Source organism: Malaya genurostris, chromosome 2, assembly GCF_030247185.1.
Source record: "Malaya genurostris strain Urasoe2022 chromosome 2, Malgen_1.1, whole genome shotgun sequence".
NCBI lineage: Eukaryota > Metazoa > Arthropoda > Insecta > Diptera > Culicidae > Malaya > Malaya genurostris.
Window position 1 is genome coordinate 276949013 of NC_080571.1, and position 16966 is coordinate 276965978.

A 16966-nucleotide genomic window follows, 5' to 3' on the forward strand; every position below is an offset into this window, starting at 1 on the left:
GCAGTTGCTGGTTGGTTGGATGGTAAGCTGTGTGTACTTTGTTCTATAGCGGTTACGTTGGATGGTTTCGTTGAAGGGGATGCTTCACTGTTGTGGGTGACTGTCACAGGTGTACTTGGGTTCCTTGGGGTTGGTGTGAAGGAAGCACCGTTGTCCTTTGGTGTAGTTGTCTCCTTGTCCAGGTTATCACATGGCTTACCATAGTGAACAGCTTTTTGGCAATATTGACATGTGGCCAACTGATTGTCATAGGTAACAAGTGATTTGCACGGGATTCTTGTATCATGACCGACTGTCACATAAAAAGGTATAGGCCTGCACATTATTATTGTCTTTTCGAATTGAATTGCATCTAACTCTTTATAAAACTAGATGTGAACAACATTATTCGTCTTATTGCATTGAAGTAAATGCACACGTTTAATGTCAAGATGCATCTGTTCCTTAAGCAAACCTTCAAGTTCACGTATCGAAGGTCGAATTTTGCACTGCCTGAAGTCAACAACAATTGTATTCTTTCGTGTCGGCGGTAGCTTTTGTTCGTTTGGTTCACTCATTTCGAGGTCTATTGTTCACTACACAATACTGTACTTGGTTTCTTTCGTCCCGATGTAAGCGGTTTTGTTTTATGGACTGACTTGGATGAGATGTGAAAGCGAACTGTTATGTTAGTTCATACCCAAAGAAAGTTTATTTATTCATGATTGAAAAAAAAATTTCTTGACAGAATCTTCTAGTGATATTTTTGAAAATATCAGTAATATGAGAAAGGCAACATTACATCACTAGGTCGATTAAAAGAGGTTTTTAAGGTTCAGTAAAAATTATTCCCGATTTAAAACGTATCATTCTTCTACAGGGCTAATTTTGAAATGTTACTTCGTAAGAAAATAAAACGGATTCGCATCAGAAATCACATCAGAACCATGTTGATATTCATATTTAATTTAAATAATTTTGAGTCGATAGGTTGTTAACATTCGGCTGAAAAGTTCGTATCGTTTAAACACACATTTTTTTGCCAAAATTCGTTTTTATTATTAAACATCATTGCCATCAGAGACGATACAGCGATTATAGCGATCTTCCAACTTTTCGATACCATTTTTGTAGTACGATTTGTCCTTTGCCTCAAAATAGGCCTCAGTTTCAGCGATTACCTCTTCATTGCTTCTAAATTTTTTACCAGCGAGCATTCTCTTGAGATCTGAGAACAGGAAAAAGTCACTGGGGCCCAAATCTGGAAAATACGGTGGATGAGGGAGCAATTCGAAGCCCAATTCGTTCAATTTCAGCATGGTTTTCATCGACTGGTGACACGGTGCATTGTCTCGATGAAACAAAACTTTTTTCTTCTTCAAATGAGGCCGTTTTTTTTAAATTTCCTCCTTCAAACGCTCTAATAACGCTATATAATAGTCACTGTTGATGGTTTTTCCCTTTTCAAGGTAGTCGATGAAAATTATACCATGCGAATCCCAAAATACAGACGCCATAACCTTACCGGCCGATTTTTGAGTCTTTCCACGCTTTGGGTTCGGTTCATCGCGTGCAGTCCACTCAGCTGACTGTCGATTGGACTACGGAGTGAAGTGATGGAGCCATGTTTCGTCCATTGTTATATATCGACGAAAAAAATCGGTTTTATTTCGATATAACAGCTCCAAACACTGCTCAGAATCATCAATTCGTTGTTGTTTTCGATCGATTGTGAGCTCACGCGGCACCCATTTTGCACAAAGCTTTCTCATATCCAAATATTCGTGAACAGTGCTGTAAAACTTCATTCATTTCAATTGAAACTGAATGTGGAACACATTGACGATCTCTCTAATGCAGTAAACTTCACTCTCTGACACACACAATGTTTGCTGACGGCCTGAACGGGCAGCATTCAGTCATCACTCGTTTCTCTTCAATCGAGGCTCAGTTTAACCACCGTCAGTTGACCTCTTGAAGTAACAAAATATCTCTTTCAATAGTGTGAGAGCGGCCTTCAAATGAGGTTCGTGTAAACATTCGAATTGGTTCAAGATAATAGATGAAAGACAAACCAGATAGCTGAAATATCAATCACAGAGTACACATAAATTAATTGTTTCCTCCTTAAGATTTCATTTTTAACACTTTACTCCATTTATAATTCTATTCGTTCGAAATTGCTTACTACCAAGAGCGAAGACAATGAAGCAGCTAGACCACTTGGCACTTGAAACTGAGCAAGCAAAACTTCAAATGACTAGGTACGATTATTCAACTGACGATAAATTCCGGGAGCTTCACTTGAAAATGGCAGCAAAAGTCAAATGAATTAGTAGGGATATGCTGACGGTCAGCGACCATAAATTTCAATTTCATCTTATATTATTCGATTGAAAATGAAATTTTACCGCACTGTTCGTGAATAATATGTCCAACACGTTCCTTTGATATCTTTAGGGTGTCAGCTATCTCGATCAACTTCACTTTATGAACATTGAAAATCATTTTGTGGATTTTTTCACGTTTTCATCGGTAACAGCCTCTTTTGGACGTTCACTGCGTTCATCGTCTTCGGTGCTCATATGACCAGTACGAAATTTTGCAAACCACTTACGAATTGTTGCTTCGCCCGGTGTAGAGTCTGGATAACACTCATCAAGCCATTTTTTGGTATCGGCGGCACTTTTTTCATCAAAAAGTAGTGTTTCATCAACACACGAAATTCCTTTTTTTTCATTTTTTTTCACAATAACTAAAGTAGCTTTACTCAAAATGCAATATCTCACAAACTAATAATCAGAAAGCTGTCAAATTTATACACGTATCTTTTGAAGGTTGGTACTAACTGAAAATGGTATGGATTTAATTCTAGTGGCGCCCTCTCATAGAAACGATACGAACTTTTCAACCGATATGTTAAATGATAAGAAATTACTGAGTGTGAATTTTTTTAATTGACACCAAAAAGTGAAAATGATACAGAATGTTTACCCCATTCAATCGCTTGTACTGGCATCTCTTTGCCGCTCCGACATTGGCCTTTCTACCGGCCACCCACACCGTTTCACAGCAGAAGTACACCCCCGAAAAACATCGCAATACAAAACACCACAAAAATAAACCGCGCTGCTGCATCTATTTTATCGAGGGATCCAGCTAGTTGCCGCCGCCGGTTCTATCACCTGGGCTGTATCTCTCGCTCGTCCCTGTCCCACACCTGTGTTGGTGAAATGTCCTTTCGTGTCCCGTTCGGCAATGCTTCATGCGTCCCGAACGAGGGGTCCAACGCTATGCACTGCGCAGAATCGGAACCGCGCGGTTGAATGTTGGCTTGGTGAACGGGATAAACATCCGGCAGTAGCTAGGACGAAAAATACCTTTAGATGAACTTTCACGACTCACCGACAGCTGGGTCGGTCGTTCGTGGTTGTTTAACCGTTCGGTTGGAGCAATTCCCGGATGCAAGCAGTGCCAGTTGGACAGTGGAGCCGAGCGATTCGTTCCGGTGCAAGCGCTACGATCCTTCGGGAAAGTGTTCAAGCAGTGTGTGCATTTTTTTGGCTGTAGCACTTTTGGAGATAGCAAAGTAGATCCGCTGCCGTTTTTCGGCAGGTGTCAGTTCAGAAGTGATTTATCATTCAAAGGCCCTTTTACCTGTGCATGGTGGCCGGAGGGGGACTACGTTTTGGTTTTTTAGGACAAGGCCTCAATCGATTCTGGTGCGCCAGCGAATCGAGTTTGGTCGAAGGAAATAAGGAAAACGGAACAACACAAATCTTCAAGCGAGCGTTAAACCATATTGTGGTCTGAGGAATGTAAAGAAGTTGAAAAAAAGCAACATTCAAGTGAGGGTGACTGAGTGAGTGGTGGATCGTGGAGAAGAAAAATCATTAACCCTAAGCTAACAGCATGGCACCCCTTGAAGGAGGGTTGGCGATTGAGGCGAGGGAAAAAAGGTGTTGACGAGTTTCGATTGTTGTTTATGTTTTCATTGCCTGAATTGTTGAAGAAGAGGAAATACCAGAGGCATGATTCTGAAGGAAAAAGAACAAAATTTCCCGGAAAATATCTCGAAAGTGACGACAATGGTATAATGTGAATAATGAAAACCAGAAAGTTAGCAGAACTTGTGGCCTGTCCTACCGGAAACCCAAGCGAAACCAGTAGGCTTTGCCAATTCGAGCGGAAAAGTTATTAATACGAAATGATGATTGAGTGTGGAAACTGTGAAAATTTGATTAATTGAATGTAATTTGCGGCAGCCAAAGAACCGACCCCAACAAAAAAAAACGGAATAGACGTCCTTCTAAGTGGGATGGTGAATGGTCCAGGCGAATAAATTCTACGCAGTGCGAGAAAATAAGCGCAGCGGAAAAAGAAAACGTGCCGTCGGTGTGAAGTGAGGAGAAAATTAATGATATTACACTGTTGAATAGAGCGCGCCCATGTTTACTGCGGAAGGAAGCAAAACAAAAGATGTGAGCCTCCGAGGAGTGTGAATGGAAATTACATAGTGATTATCATCAAGTTTTGTTCTTTTTTGCCGCAAGCTGGCCGGGTGTTTTCGATACTTCTCTGTAGCTCCGTGGCTTGCTTGTTAGTGGAAATGTGCGTGACGGACGTGAATTTTTTCACGACGTGGCCCTGAACGAGAGAAATGTTTTGCCGCTTTCGGTTTTAGGCAGGCAGTTACCACCCTCTCTGGAGGGATTAACGAAGGAAGGCAGTGGAAATATAAAAAAAATAAAGAAAAAAAAACTTCGCGGAGAGAAAAATCGATTCACCAGGAAAATCCGAAAGTAGAAGTTTGCGTCTGATAAATATGGATAAGCGCCCGGTGGGTGCAGGAGCTGTCGGTTCCGGTTCCGGTGGAGGATCGCGAACAAATTTTCTCCGATCATCCCAGCTTGCGTTGGTTGCTGTTTTCCAGTTGCTGCTGGTCCTGCATAATGGCGAAGGTAATTAAATATTTAGTCCCTGATTCCGAGCGGATGCAAAGTAGCTTGTAGTTGTTTATGTTCGGTTAGTGATCATAAACAGAGCTCACACCTACAGTTGTTTGTTCAGCCACTGTGCACGCATCGGTAGTGGTGGCAGGATTAAGCTCGTATTTTGAGGACTGACGCAGGAGTAGAAACGGTTCGTGAAGGATGATGTCTACTTGCATCATCTCATCGTAGATGTTGTAATGTAGTCTCGCTAGAAACAAACAGTAATTAACGATGAACAGAATTTTTCCGAGCAAGCTCTGACACTAATGTCGTTTTCGCTTGATGCCAAACCTAATCCAGTTTCCACCCTAACTGCTGTCAAACCGTTTGTTTGAAGCTAGTTTCGAACCTAGTTCTAACGTCGTTGAACTGAAAATCGAGTCAGTTTCGAACCTGGTTGTTATATCAGGTTGGCTCAAACCCCCGTTGCTAAGTGCGAAATCAACACAGTTTCATGAAAAGTGTTTGTTTGATGAAACTACCCTGGGTCAGTTTCAGTTTCCTCAAGCGAAAACGACATAAGTAAACGATACAGTTTTCTATTAGAGACTAATTTAAACATTCAGATAAAATTATTCGAATTTTTACACTCCGAACACCAAGGGGATTAAAACAGTTGGAACGCGTATTTTGATTGACTATATCCTAGAAATTTTTTGACCGATTTCGAATATTTTATCACCATTAAAAAGGTAAATCTATTAGGAATTAAATGTACCAAAGTCGTTTTTGTTTTTCACTTTGCACTGGTCTAGCGTAGCACCGACCATACTCACTTCAATTGGAATGTAACCGTTGAAAACGATAACGTTATAAAAGTAATAGATAATAGCGTTGTCTATCCAAAGTTATCTTAAAAAGTGTAAACCAAAGTCTTTCGAAAAAGACTAGGAACGCTTACTTTTGCTGCCTATATCTCAGCATCCAGTTATCCGAATTAAAAAAATTGTATATTCAATAGCAAAATACATCTCACAAAATAATGGGAATGGAACATTTCCCAGGTGGAAATATCTAACAGGAGTATTGGTCAAAAACGTAACCAAAAGCCATAGAATAAATAATCGGAAGGTTTGTATTTTCACTCTCATTATATACAAAGCGATGCCAAATATATTTTTATATACCAATACAACTGGTAGCAACTGGTATGTCAAAAAACCAAAAAAAAAAAAAATAATGAAATTTTTAAAAATCGGACAACTGGATCCTGATATATAGCCAGCCAAATGAGGTGTTTAGACTTTTTTCAATATATTTAGGTTTACACTTCCTAAGATAACATTGGATTGACAATTCTTTTATCCATTACTTTTAGTACACTTCGTTACTAGTAAATTTGCCTTTCTGTTGATGATAAAATCAGTCAAAAAATAGGTGTATAATATAATCAGTAAAAATTAGCGTTTCCATTTTTGTACTCCTTTGGTAGTCCGCGTAACTTTTTCCTTTTTGATATTGGGAGTGTTAGGACATATAGAACAAAACATACTGTTTCATTATTGTAGAAAATTCGAAAACAGAAAAAATCATGAAATACACCACACCCCACGGAAATAGTGGTCAAAAACCAAAAACAATCATGTCATGAAATTTCCTATATCGAAAAAATTTGTTCGATGCCAAAAGTTTAATTGCATGAAACGTATCACCTGGAAAAATAATTTTTTTGAAAAAATCGACTTTTGAAACGAGTCTAAGTTTGTTAAAATCGGTTTGACCCGAAAAAATTGAACGGTTTAAATATCTGTACACACATATACACACATAGATATTTTCCGATCTCGTCGAACTGAGGCGTTCTGTAAGGCTCCGTTCGATAGTGGGTTTTTCCAGCAATTCTAGTACCTTGCTATACAGAAAGGCAAAACTGATTCACTTCGTTTTCTCAAAGTTAAATAAAAACTGCGATTTTCACGAAAAAATCTGCCATTTTGTAGCTGTAAAACCTCCCCAAAGTAGCAAGAAAGGAAAACTTTGAGGTGGAGTATTTTATGTGTAAAAAGCGTATAAGTGTGTGCAAAACTTGAGAATAATTGGTAAAGTAGTTTTTAAATGATGATGAAAAAGAACTTTTGAAACGTGCCTTCAAGAAAAACGCGTTTACAGTTGAATGTCTATCAAATCGAGAGAAACAGTTTTTTTTTGCAATGACTGAGTGGAAACATATATTGGAGAAGCCAAATGAATTAAAAACTAACAAAAAAGATGATTTATTGGAAAAAGATAAGTTCAGAGAAAGGATTCGAACCTGCGTTCTTATGCATTCCGTGCATACGCGCTATCTTTTCGCCACCCGAAACCTTGTAATAGACACAACTCTAAAACACGGTTAGGCATGATGGAACGTACATCGAACATGGTCTACATCCTGGACGCCACCCGACCGATACCTTCTATACTGGTGCCAGTCGTTGGCTGGACATCGTTTAGAAAGACATCATTACACCACTTGATAGATTAAAACAGTTTTTTCATAAGTGAATTAAAACAGATTTTTTCATGAGTGATCTTGCAAAAAAAATGAATTCTTTAAAACTGGATAGCAAAAATTAAAAGTAAAATAAACTCTTCTCTGGAATTCCGCATCCATCGCATCCGCATCGTTTCCTGTTCGGGAAGTAATGATTAAAAACTACAAAATGAAACACGAAACTCACGATTGGACCGATTTTATCCCACTTATATTGAAATAAACCATCTTGTTATTCCATAGACTGCTATGAAAGTTTATCCGGATCCGACTATTTAAGGGATTATGTAGAGAACTTGGAAACTGTACAAACATGTGGGTTTTGTTTGTTGATGGCCAAACGAAAAGATTTTGGCTATACTGGTCCTCGGTCATCGTTTCTGGAAGTACTTCCAAAAATCTGAAACTCACTTCGATTTCTCAGGGATAACTGAACCGATTTTCTCTAATTTAAACCCAAATGGCTAGTGGTTTTATTGGTGGTTATCAAATTTTATTCGGATCCGATATCCGGTTCCAGAGTTACATAAATAAAATTGTTCAAGATGACGATGCATATGTAAAAACTCGGCGAAAGTGTGGTGAAAATAAATAGGTTTTGCGAGTTAGCTTTTGTAGGTCCCGGGTTTCTCTTACGTAAGTGCAGAAAATAGTAATCAAAAACTCAAAAAAAACGGAGCCCACTTCTTTTGTTGAAAGATAGTTGAACCGATGATGAACGAAAAAAATTTAGATCCATATGCAAGTTTAGAAAGAATATGGTATTTCCGGAATATAATTTAGATCTGACTTGAGTTAACCCTTCCACGACCATAAGATGTGCAGGACGAAATGTGGCAGTACAAGACAATATTTTAGCTATTGTGGGTGTAAAGTAAGCGAATATCACCAGAAAAACATAGCAGTGCGCACAAGTTACCTATAGTTTCATGGGAAATATTTTTCCCTATGATTCTTAGAAATAAATAAAAGAAAAGTTTTGTTTATTACATCCTAATTTGATTTATTGCTTTAATTGCTTTAATTATCAGAATAGTAAAATAAATACGAGGTCTGTTCAAAAAGTTCCCGGAATTTTTTAATTGCGCGCGTCTGGAGAGTCCGGTGGTCAAATTTTTTTTTATTGTGTTGGTACATATGTCCCTAATGTATGGTGAAATTTTCAGCTGTATTCATTGTTTACATTCTGTCTTGTAGCGGCTGGTGTAGACGTGTTTTTCGAGCTCGGCGATTTTTGTTAGTTTAAACAATGGAAGAATTGAAAAGTCAAAGAATTTGTATTAAATTTTGCGTGAAAAATGAAATAAAGTGTAACCAAATGTGCGAAATGTTACAGAGAGCCTACGGTGAGTCTGCTATGAAAAAAACAAGTGTTTACGAGTGGTATAAGCGTTTCCAAGATGGCCGCGAAGACGTTGAAGACGACGAACGCTCCGGTCGACCCAGCACGTCAATAATCGATGAAAATGTGGGAAAAGTGGAAAAAATGATTATGGATGATCGCCGAATCACTATTAGAGAAGTTGCTGATGAAGTTGGCATATCAGTTGTTCATGCCATCATATTTTTTCAAATGTTTTGGGCATGAAACGAGTGGCAGCAAAATTCGTTCCAAAACTGCTGAATTTTGATCAAAAGAACAAACGAATTACCATCGCTCAGGAGCTGTTAAACGACGTCAACGACGATCCAAATTTACTTGAAAGGGTCATAACTGGTGATGAAACATGGGTGTACGGTTATGATGTCGAAACAAAAGCACAATCGTCCACGTGGAAGCACCCAACGTCACCAAGACAAAAATCGCCGAGCTCAAAAAAACACGTCTACACCAGCCGCTACAAGACAGAATGTAAACAATGAATACAGCTGAAAATTTCACCATACATTAGGGACATATGTACCAACACAATATAAAAAAATTTTGACCACCGGACTCTCCAGACGCGCGCAATTTAAAAATTCCGGGAACTTTTTGAACAGACCTCGTAGTTAGTTATGGTATTCTACGAAACGATTTCATGTACTTGTGGATGTTGCACATAAGACATTTATTTTGCGTTCAATTTTCTATATATCATTTTGTACTAACTTTTTTAGTGCAATAAAGATTGATAGTTTTTTTTCTTATTCGTTCAGAAACACATTTGTAGCCTTGGAAATAAGTTTTCTTTAACATTCAGTTAAAAAACATTGATTTAATAGTGATTGAAGAATTTATAACGATTTTTATAGAAGGAAAACATATTTCCCTTGAGCGTTAAGGGGTTAACTAGGAATAACAGGGTGAATAGTGTAAGGAAACTAAACTTCTAGAGTGTTTTTTTTTTATTAATTAACTAAAAAGAAACGGCTGGACCATTTCTCACAAATTTAGTTTTAAATATCTTGCAGTGCCATAGGCGGCTACTCAATTTAGTTCGGATGCGACTCTCTGTCCCTGTACTATAAGGAAATTAATGTTAATATTTTCAATTTGACTCAAATGAATGGTGTTTTAGCTTTACGAGTGTTCCAAAATCCAAGTGAAGGATTCCGTCAACTGCGCGTGCTAGAATGAGTGAGACTTATTAGAAGCAATCGTTCCTGTTCGTACTGGAATAATGATGTAATTGGTCAAGAAGGGAACTAAGGAATTAAGGTTACCCCAGGTGCAGGTTTTTCACTTTCCAGAATTTGAAATCATACAATAATTGTGATATTATACCTGGTGCTAGAGACGTGACTGTCAACTAATTGTCTTATTATTATCACTTTGTTTAGAATGTATATTACTCACTATGCATCTAATTACCGAAAACTCAACTATGCGTTGGAGATGCGCGTTGTTTTGTGTAAGTGAGTTGATACATTGGTTTGAAACATTGATTCACTCGGAGAATAATTTGTTTATTAGTGCAGGCGGATAGCCCTCGATTTGTTAATTATGTTCTTATCATACAGACAATATTCTGTATAAATCTTGCTTTCAAGATTTTGGGCAGAAATATTGCAAGGCAAACATAGTTCAGTCAGCACGAATCTCTTAGATTTCACTTCCAGTTGTTTTTTGAGTATAGAGAATAAAGTACAAATTGATGCAGTATACACTGATCTGAAAGCAGCTTTCGACCGAATTGACCACCGAATACTCTTGTGCAAGATGTTGCGGCTGGGCGCCACACAAATGTTTACTGACTGGCTACGCTCTTACTTATGTGGTAGAGTCCTGCGAATTAAGCTCGGCTCTTGTGTATCATCTTCGTTCTCAAATTTATCAGGAGTTCCTCAAGGCAGCAATATGGGTCCACTTTTGTTTTTGCTGTTCTTCAACGATGCTGTTTCGGTGCTCGGAGTTGGCTGCAGATTAGTATATGCCGATGATTTGAAATTATATCTTGAAGTTCGTTCTATTGACGACTGCATCCGGCTTCAAAAACTTCTAGATACATTTGTCGCTTGGTGTCGTAGAAACTGGTTGATTGTCAGCATTTCAAAATGCCAGGTCATAACGTTTCACCGAATACTGAACCCAATTCGATTCGACTATGCAATTGATGGACAAACGCTCCAGAGAGTTGACCATGTTAATGACCTTGGTGTTTTGTTAGATGCCGAACTTAACTTCAATCTGCATCGGTCATCTATAATTTCAAAAGCGACACGACAATTAGTTTTTATTGCAAAGATCGGGCGGGACTTCAAAGATCCGTATTGTTTGAAGGCGTTATATTGCTCTTTGGTTCGTCCAATACTGGAAAATGCTAGCGTAATTTGGAGTCCTTATCAACTTACATGGAACTTACGGATTGAGCGCGTTCAGAAACGATTTGTTCGTCTTGCTCTAAGAAACTTTTCCTGGCAGAACCCGCTTGAGCTTCCACCATACCACGATCGCTGTCGACTGATCGGACTCGACTCATTGGAACGACGCAGGAAAATTCAGCAAGCCTATTTTCGTGGCAAAACTGATCAACGGGGATATCGACTCACCGAAGATGTTGTCTCAACTCGATTTTCGTGCTTCACAACGATCACTGCGCTCTACCAGTTTACTTCAGCCGAGATTTCATCGAACGACGTTCGGGTATTACGAACCGAGAACATCATGCTTGAGGACATTTGGCGCTGTTGAACATCTTTTTGAATTTGATGAACCAACACTCAAATTCGCGAAGAAAGTACAGCGACCTACAATTTTATGATTTGACTAATACATATTCATTAAGACCATTTTATTGTCAGATGAATGAATTTAATAACAAATAAATAAATAAATAGTTAAAGAATAGCTACTTTGCAAGAAACCTTAAATGCAAAACCTGGATAAAAACTTCTTCTTGTTAAACAAACCCAGTTTTTTGCATTCAAAATTTGAAACCATTTGTTTCGAAATAAACCCGTTAAGATTTTATTCGGTTTTTGTATGCGATGTGTTTTTATCCGGTTCTTGTAAAAATGATGTTTTTAGTGATTTTTGCATAACAAAACCCGAGTTCGGTTTTTGCATTCCACGTTTTATCCGATTTTTGCATTTGAAAATACTTAAAAAGGTTTTCCAAACTAAGTTGCACCCATCCGATGTTTGTCTTCAGCCGCTTTCAACTGACTGTGTATAAAAGGGGAACCGTGGTCGAAACTCTTCTTGTGCGTTGGATGCAAGCAGACGTCGTGGGACCAGCAGCTTCGGAGAGTGCACCTTCTGCGTGGTGCCAAACCTCAAACGCTTAGGTCGTGCTTTCAATTGGACTTCAATCGTCGGGAGAAGTCGTCTTCAAGTTTCAGATTTTAGTTCCGGAATATAGGTTTAGAATTCAGAGCCTGCGTGCTGAAACTGGATTCTGGAACTATATTCCGGAACTTATAGTTTTAGAATTGCAACTTATCTCTCAGTCTGTTCTTGGTTCTAAATTTAGTTCTTGAATTCAGCTCCAGTTCCTTATTCTAGAATTCTTCTATTCGGTTCTTTTTAGAACCATAATAATACTCCCAAAGAATTATGCGAAATTTCACGTTACTGTACTCTATACGGCCCATTTTAAAACCAGTTGCAGATTGTAGAACTTCCTGCTGATTTGCTATATAAAATGGATAGCACCGACTTAGAAGCCATTAATGAAAGGTACCTTTCAGAACCACCATTATTTTGTCATAAAGAACTATACTGGTTTTTTCGCAATATTTGTGGGTCAGAATGTTTAATGTAAATAATCTGTACTTTAGTTTAGGAGTATCGTTCCAAATTCTAGTAGTGAAAAAGAGGAAAGCTTGCACAATGCACACAATCGATCAACTAATTGATATTCGAAAGTATAAAGAAAGAGTGTCAGTTTTATTCGTTTTCACGACATCCAGTTATGTCTCTGACATTACACACCCGTACTTTTTAAAAAAGTGCACTCAATTTTCTCGGAAATTTCTTAACCGATTTTCAAAAACTGAGAAGTAAACAGAAGATTTTAAAATTCTTTAAAAAATTCCCGAAAAATTGATACAGATCCAACTTTCGGTTCGGGTATAACAGTGCAATTAGTGAAAATTTTCAATTTCATGATAATTTATTTATAAAATTTACTGCTAAATTCATCTAGTTTGCAAATCTTGTTAGTTGGCGAACATATAAAACTACTTTGCTCTACTAGTCTCCGGTTTCCGCTTCCGAAAGCATCGATAATAGTGAAGAAAATCTCCAAGAACGGAACTCACTTCGATTTCTCAGCAACTATAAAGCCGATTTTCACGAATCATGATTCAAATTAAAGCTCTCATTGTCTTTAATTATAGTGTAAAATTTCATCCTGATCTGACTTTCGGTTTCGAAATTATAGGGCGATGAGTGTCAAAACATTCAAATCGTCATTCAAAATGACGATGCAAAATTAGTACGCGATGGTACGTGCGGCTTTGCTTCGTTCGCAGCGTGCTTTGTTCAATTTCGTATAGCGTACAGGGTTGCCACAATAAAATTTATATTTTTTAGCCAAAAAAATGTAAATTTCTAATTCTTTTATTCAATTTGTACCTACTTATTAGTGTTATTACAAGATCGTAATAACGATGCTTTTCTATAAAAGTACACTTATTGCTTTTCTCATATAGAAGGTTTTTGAAATTATTTGAAAAATTGACTAGTGAAAATTTGCCCAGAGGACTAAGTGTTCTATATCATTCGACACATTTCATCGAGCTGAGCAATGTATGTTTCTGTGCGTGTATGTGTGTGAGTATGTGTCAAATAATGTCACTCATAAAATAAAAAATCTCGTAGTCTCAAAGGTTGCTATTGAATTTCACACCGTCATTTAGAGAGATGATGCAAAAAAGAGTAAAATTCTTCTAGATTTGGCTTAAAACCGATTCAATTTGTAGGCTATATTAGTTACTTACTAAACGAACCGACTTCGGCTATACTGTTTTCAAGTTCCCGGTTCCAGAAGTACCGGAAATAGTGGTCAAAAAGTTTTTAAATGAGACTCACTCAATTTTCTCAGAGATAATTTGATCGTTTACCACAAACAGGCTCAAATGAAAGTTCCTGTAGTCTCATAGGTTGCTGTTTAATTTCTTCCGAGGCCGACTTCCGGTTCCAGAACTAAGGGGTAAAGTGTGTGTAATCATTTAGTACGACGGTGCAAAATAAAGAAAAATTCTTAACAATTTGTCATAACTGTTTACAAATTGAAAAGGTTACGTTAGTTTATACCCAAAGAAAGTCTTCACAGAATCTTCTAGTGATATTTTTGAAAATATAAGTAATATGATAAAAGCATCATTACACCACTAGGCGGATGAAAGGTATTTTTTGTATCTAATGATTACCTTTCTAGTTATTCAATTTTTTTTTTCAAAATGTTCAGTTTTTTGACAGTATCTGTTACAATTGACCTTGAAAACTAAAAATTTATTCCAAATTTAGATATCTTATCGTAATACCATTCAAACGAAACGTAGATAGTTAGAATCCGTCCGTAAACTATGAGGTGTTCAACTTTGCTTCCGCCGTTTTTTTCCAAAATTTAAAGCTTTATTGCGAAAAAGTGCTTACAGATGTATTGTCCGTCGCTAGCGACAACTTTCTTCCATCTTTCCGGAAATTTTCGGATCCCGGCTCGAAAAAAAGGGTCCTTTTTTGACGCTATCCATGGAACTATTCATTTTTCCAACTCTTCGAAGGATTGAGAATGTTGATCTGCCAGGCCGTGTGCCATCGAACGGAATAGGTGGAAGTCAGAAGGGGCAACAGCAGGGGAATACAGCGGGTGGGGGAAGTCTTCCCATTTCAGCGTTTCCAGGTACTTTTCGACCACTTTTGCGACGTGAGGCCGAGCATTGCCGTGTTGGAGGATGACTTTGCCATGTCGCTCTTGATACTGTGGCCGCTTTTCTTTTAGCGCGCGACTAAGGCGCATCAGTTGCGTTCGGTGGCGATCTCCTGTGATGCTTTCACCCGGTTTTAAGAGCTCGTAGTAAATTGTTATTCATCTTTGAAGGTTTTTTCTCTTCCACCATCATGTTTGTCTTCGACATTGAAATCACCATTTTTAATACGTAGAAACCACTCCCGACACTTTACTCAGAGCAGCATCACCGAAAGTTTCTGAGAGCATTCGATGCGCTTCAGCGCCATTTTTTTCGAATTGTAACAGAAAAGTAAAACTTCCCGCAAATGGCGAGAATTGGGCACATAAACAGACATTTTCGAGCGTGAATAATACGAAAACAAGAACAACTGTCACTGAAACGGCGATGACAATTCGTTAGGCACTGTACACACTCACTTTAAAGGCATTATCATCTATGTATTTTATCAAGCCTCAGCCGGTACAGCCACCTATCGGAAAATGGCGGAAGTAAAGTTGTACACCTGATATTCACGGATATATCGATGTTTTCGTTATATCCCAATAGTTGGTGTTTCGAATGAAATGACGCTTGGAATCAAAATTAGACACAACTTTCAATATACTCATATCTGAGTGAATCTGAGTATATCGGAAGATTCAATACAAATTCCTCTTCGGCATATTATTTTGGCTCGATTTATTTTTAGCACGGCTCCTTTTTGGCAACATAATTATTGATGGATTGTGACGTGTTAATCCTTATATTGAAAATTTTTCATTATCTTCGGATTCAAAGTGAAGATTTTTATAACTAAAAAAATTGTAATTTTCTTCAACTACAACCACTGAAAATACAAAATTTTTATATCACACAAATATATTTATTTTAATAAAGTAGTTGATGATTAGTCCGGGTTGGCGGTTCGATGCATAGGGCGCTGGTCTTATAAGCCAGTTGTCATATGTTCGAGCTCCGACCTGGAAGGATCGTAGTACTAGCCATGCAATGATCCTGTACGCTATAAATCGTCTGCGAAGTCTGTTGAAACAGAAATGTCAAATTCCACAGAAGGAATGTAATGCCAAGACTTTGCTTCTTGATAATTAGTCTTTCTAGTTACAATTTTTGAGAGAAAAACGATTATTGATGCAGAAAACATATGGATCGTAAAAAAAAAGATGATACCTTACTGCTAGGTGGATTAGGCACGTTTTTTTACTGATGACTCGGCATGATTAAATCCTTATCATTTCTGCCCAGAGCTCACAGTAAAATTTCTGCTGACAAGTTCGGCAATAATTGACAGTGGAAAAACTTAAGATTGCTGGGATTTTCATGGCATTTTGGCATGAAGAAAAAAAACACACACCCAGTTTTAACCCTAACTGCTGTCATTTGTATGAATTTGACAGCAGTTTAGGTCGGAACTGTGTTAGTTTTAGCTTCATGCGGAAAAGACATCAGGAGTTGCACATTTTACCGAAACGATTAACGAGAACTCGGCTGTGCAAATCTCGGCACTTTTTTATTGAGGTTCATTAAAAAAAATTAAGTGTGTAAGCCTGACACTGCCGGGTGCTAGAACTAATCAACTGAAATACCCAAAAAAAAATAAAACTGCTTTCAATTAAACAATTTAAATCAGTTCAACTTTTCAATACACTCCAGTTCTATCAAAACAATCCTTGCTTCCGCCATACTTCATGCGTGTACCCTTTATGAAAAATTCATTCTCTTAAGTGGTACAAAACGGTCCACATTCAAACAACACTTCGGATTCTGGCAAATTGCAGGTGCCGACACTTATGTACTCCCCAATACCGGCTCGGATACCATCCAGCAGTTTTGTCGGAACACTGCCACCATTAGACAAAGCATGTCCCAAAGTGTCCAGCTCGAAGTTTGGTCTAATTTTGCTGCGGCATCCGGTCATAAAAGGTTCTACTATTGCCCTCGGTCGGTCGGTCGGTTGGTTGGTCTGTACGTTGGCTAGTTGGTTGGTTGGTTGGTCAGTGGATACATAAAAGGCACACACTCACATAAATGCGACATGTTTACACATCACTTTTGTTTGACTCTAATTTAACTAGCCTTTTCGTCCCCTTCATCACGGCAACCCTTCGAGAGGGTAAAACAATATTTGCCGTTGTTGTTTTGTGTCCCAGTGTAACTCACCAGCGCGAACGATTAGAGAAGT

General features: G+C 38.1%; 1 protein-coding gene across 1 annotated transcript in view; it reads left to right on the plus strand.

Annotated features, from left to right (window-relative positions):
* The first annotated feature begins 3437 nt into the window (after nt 1–3437).
* LOC131430203 (protein sax-3-like) overlaps nt 3438–16966 on the plus strand; it is a 360057-nt gene continuing 346528 nt past the window's right edge. Inside the window, exon 1 of the mRNA XM_058594951.1 lies at nt 3438–4940. Within this exon, the coding sequence (XP_058450934.1) occupies nt 4805–4940 (136 nt within the window). The 5' untranslated portion in view covers nt 3438–4804. The remainder of the gene's footprint in view (nt 4941–16966) is intronic.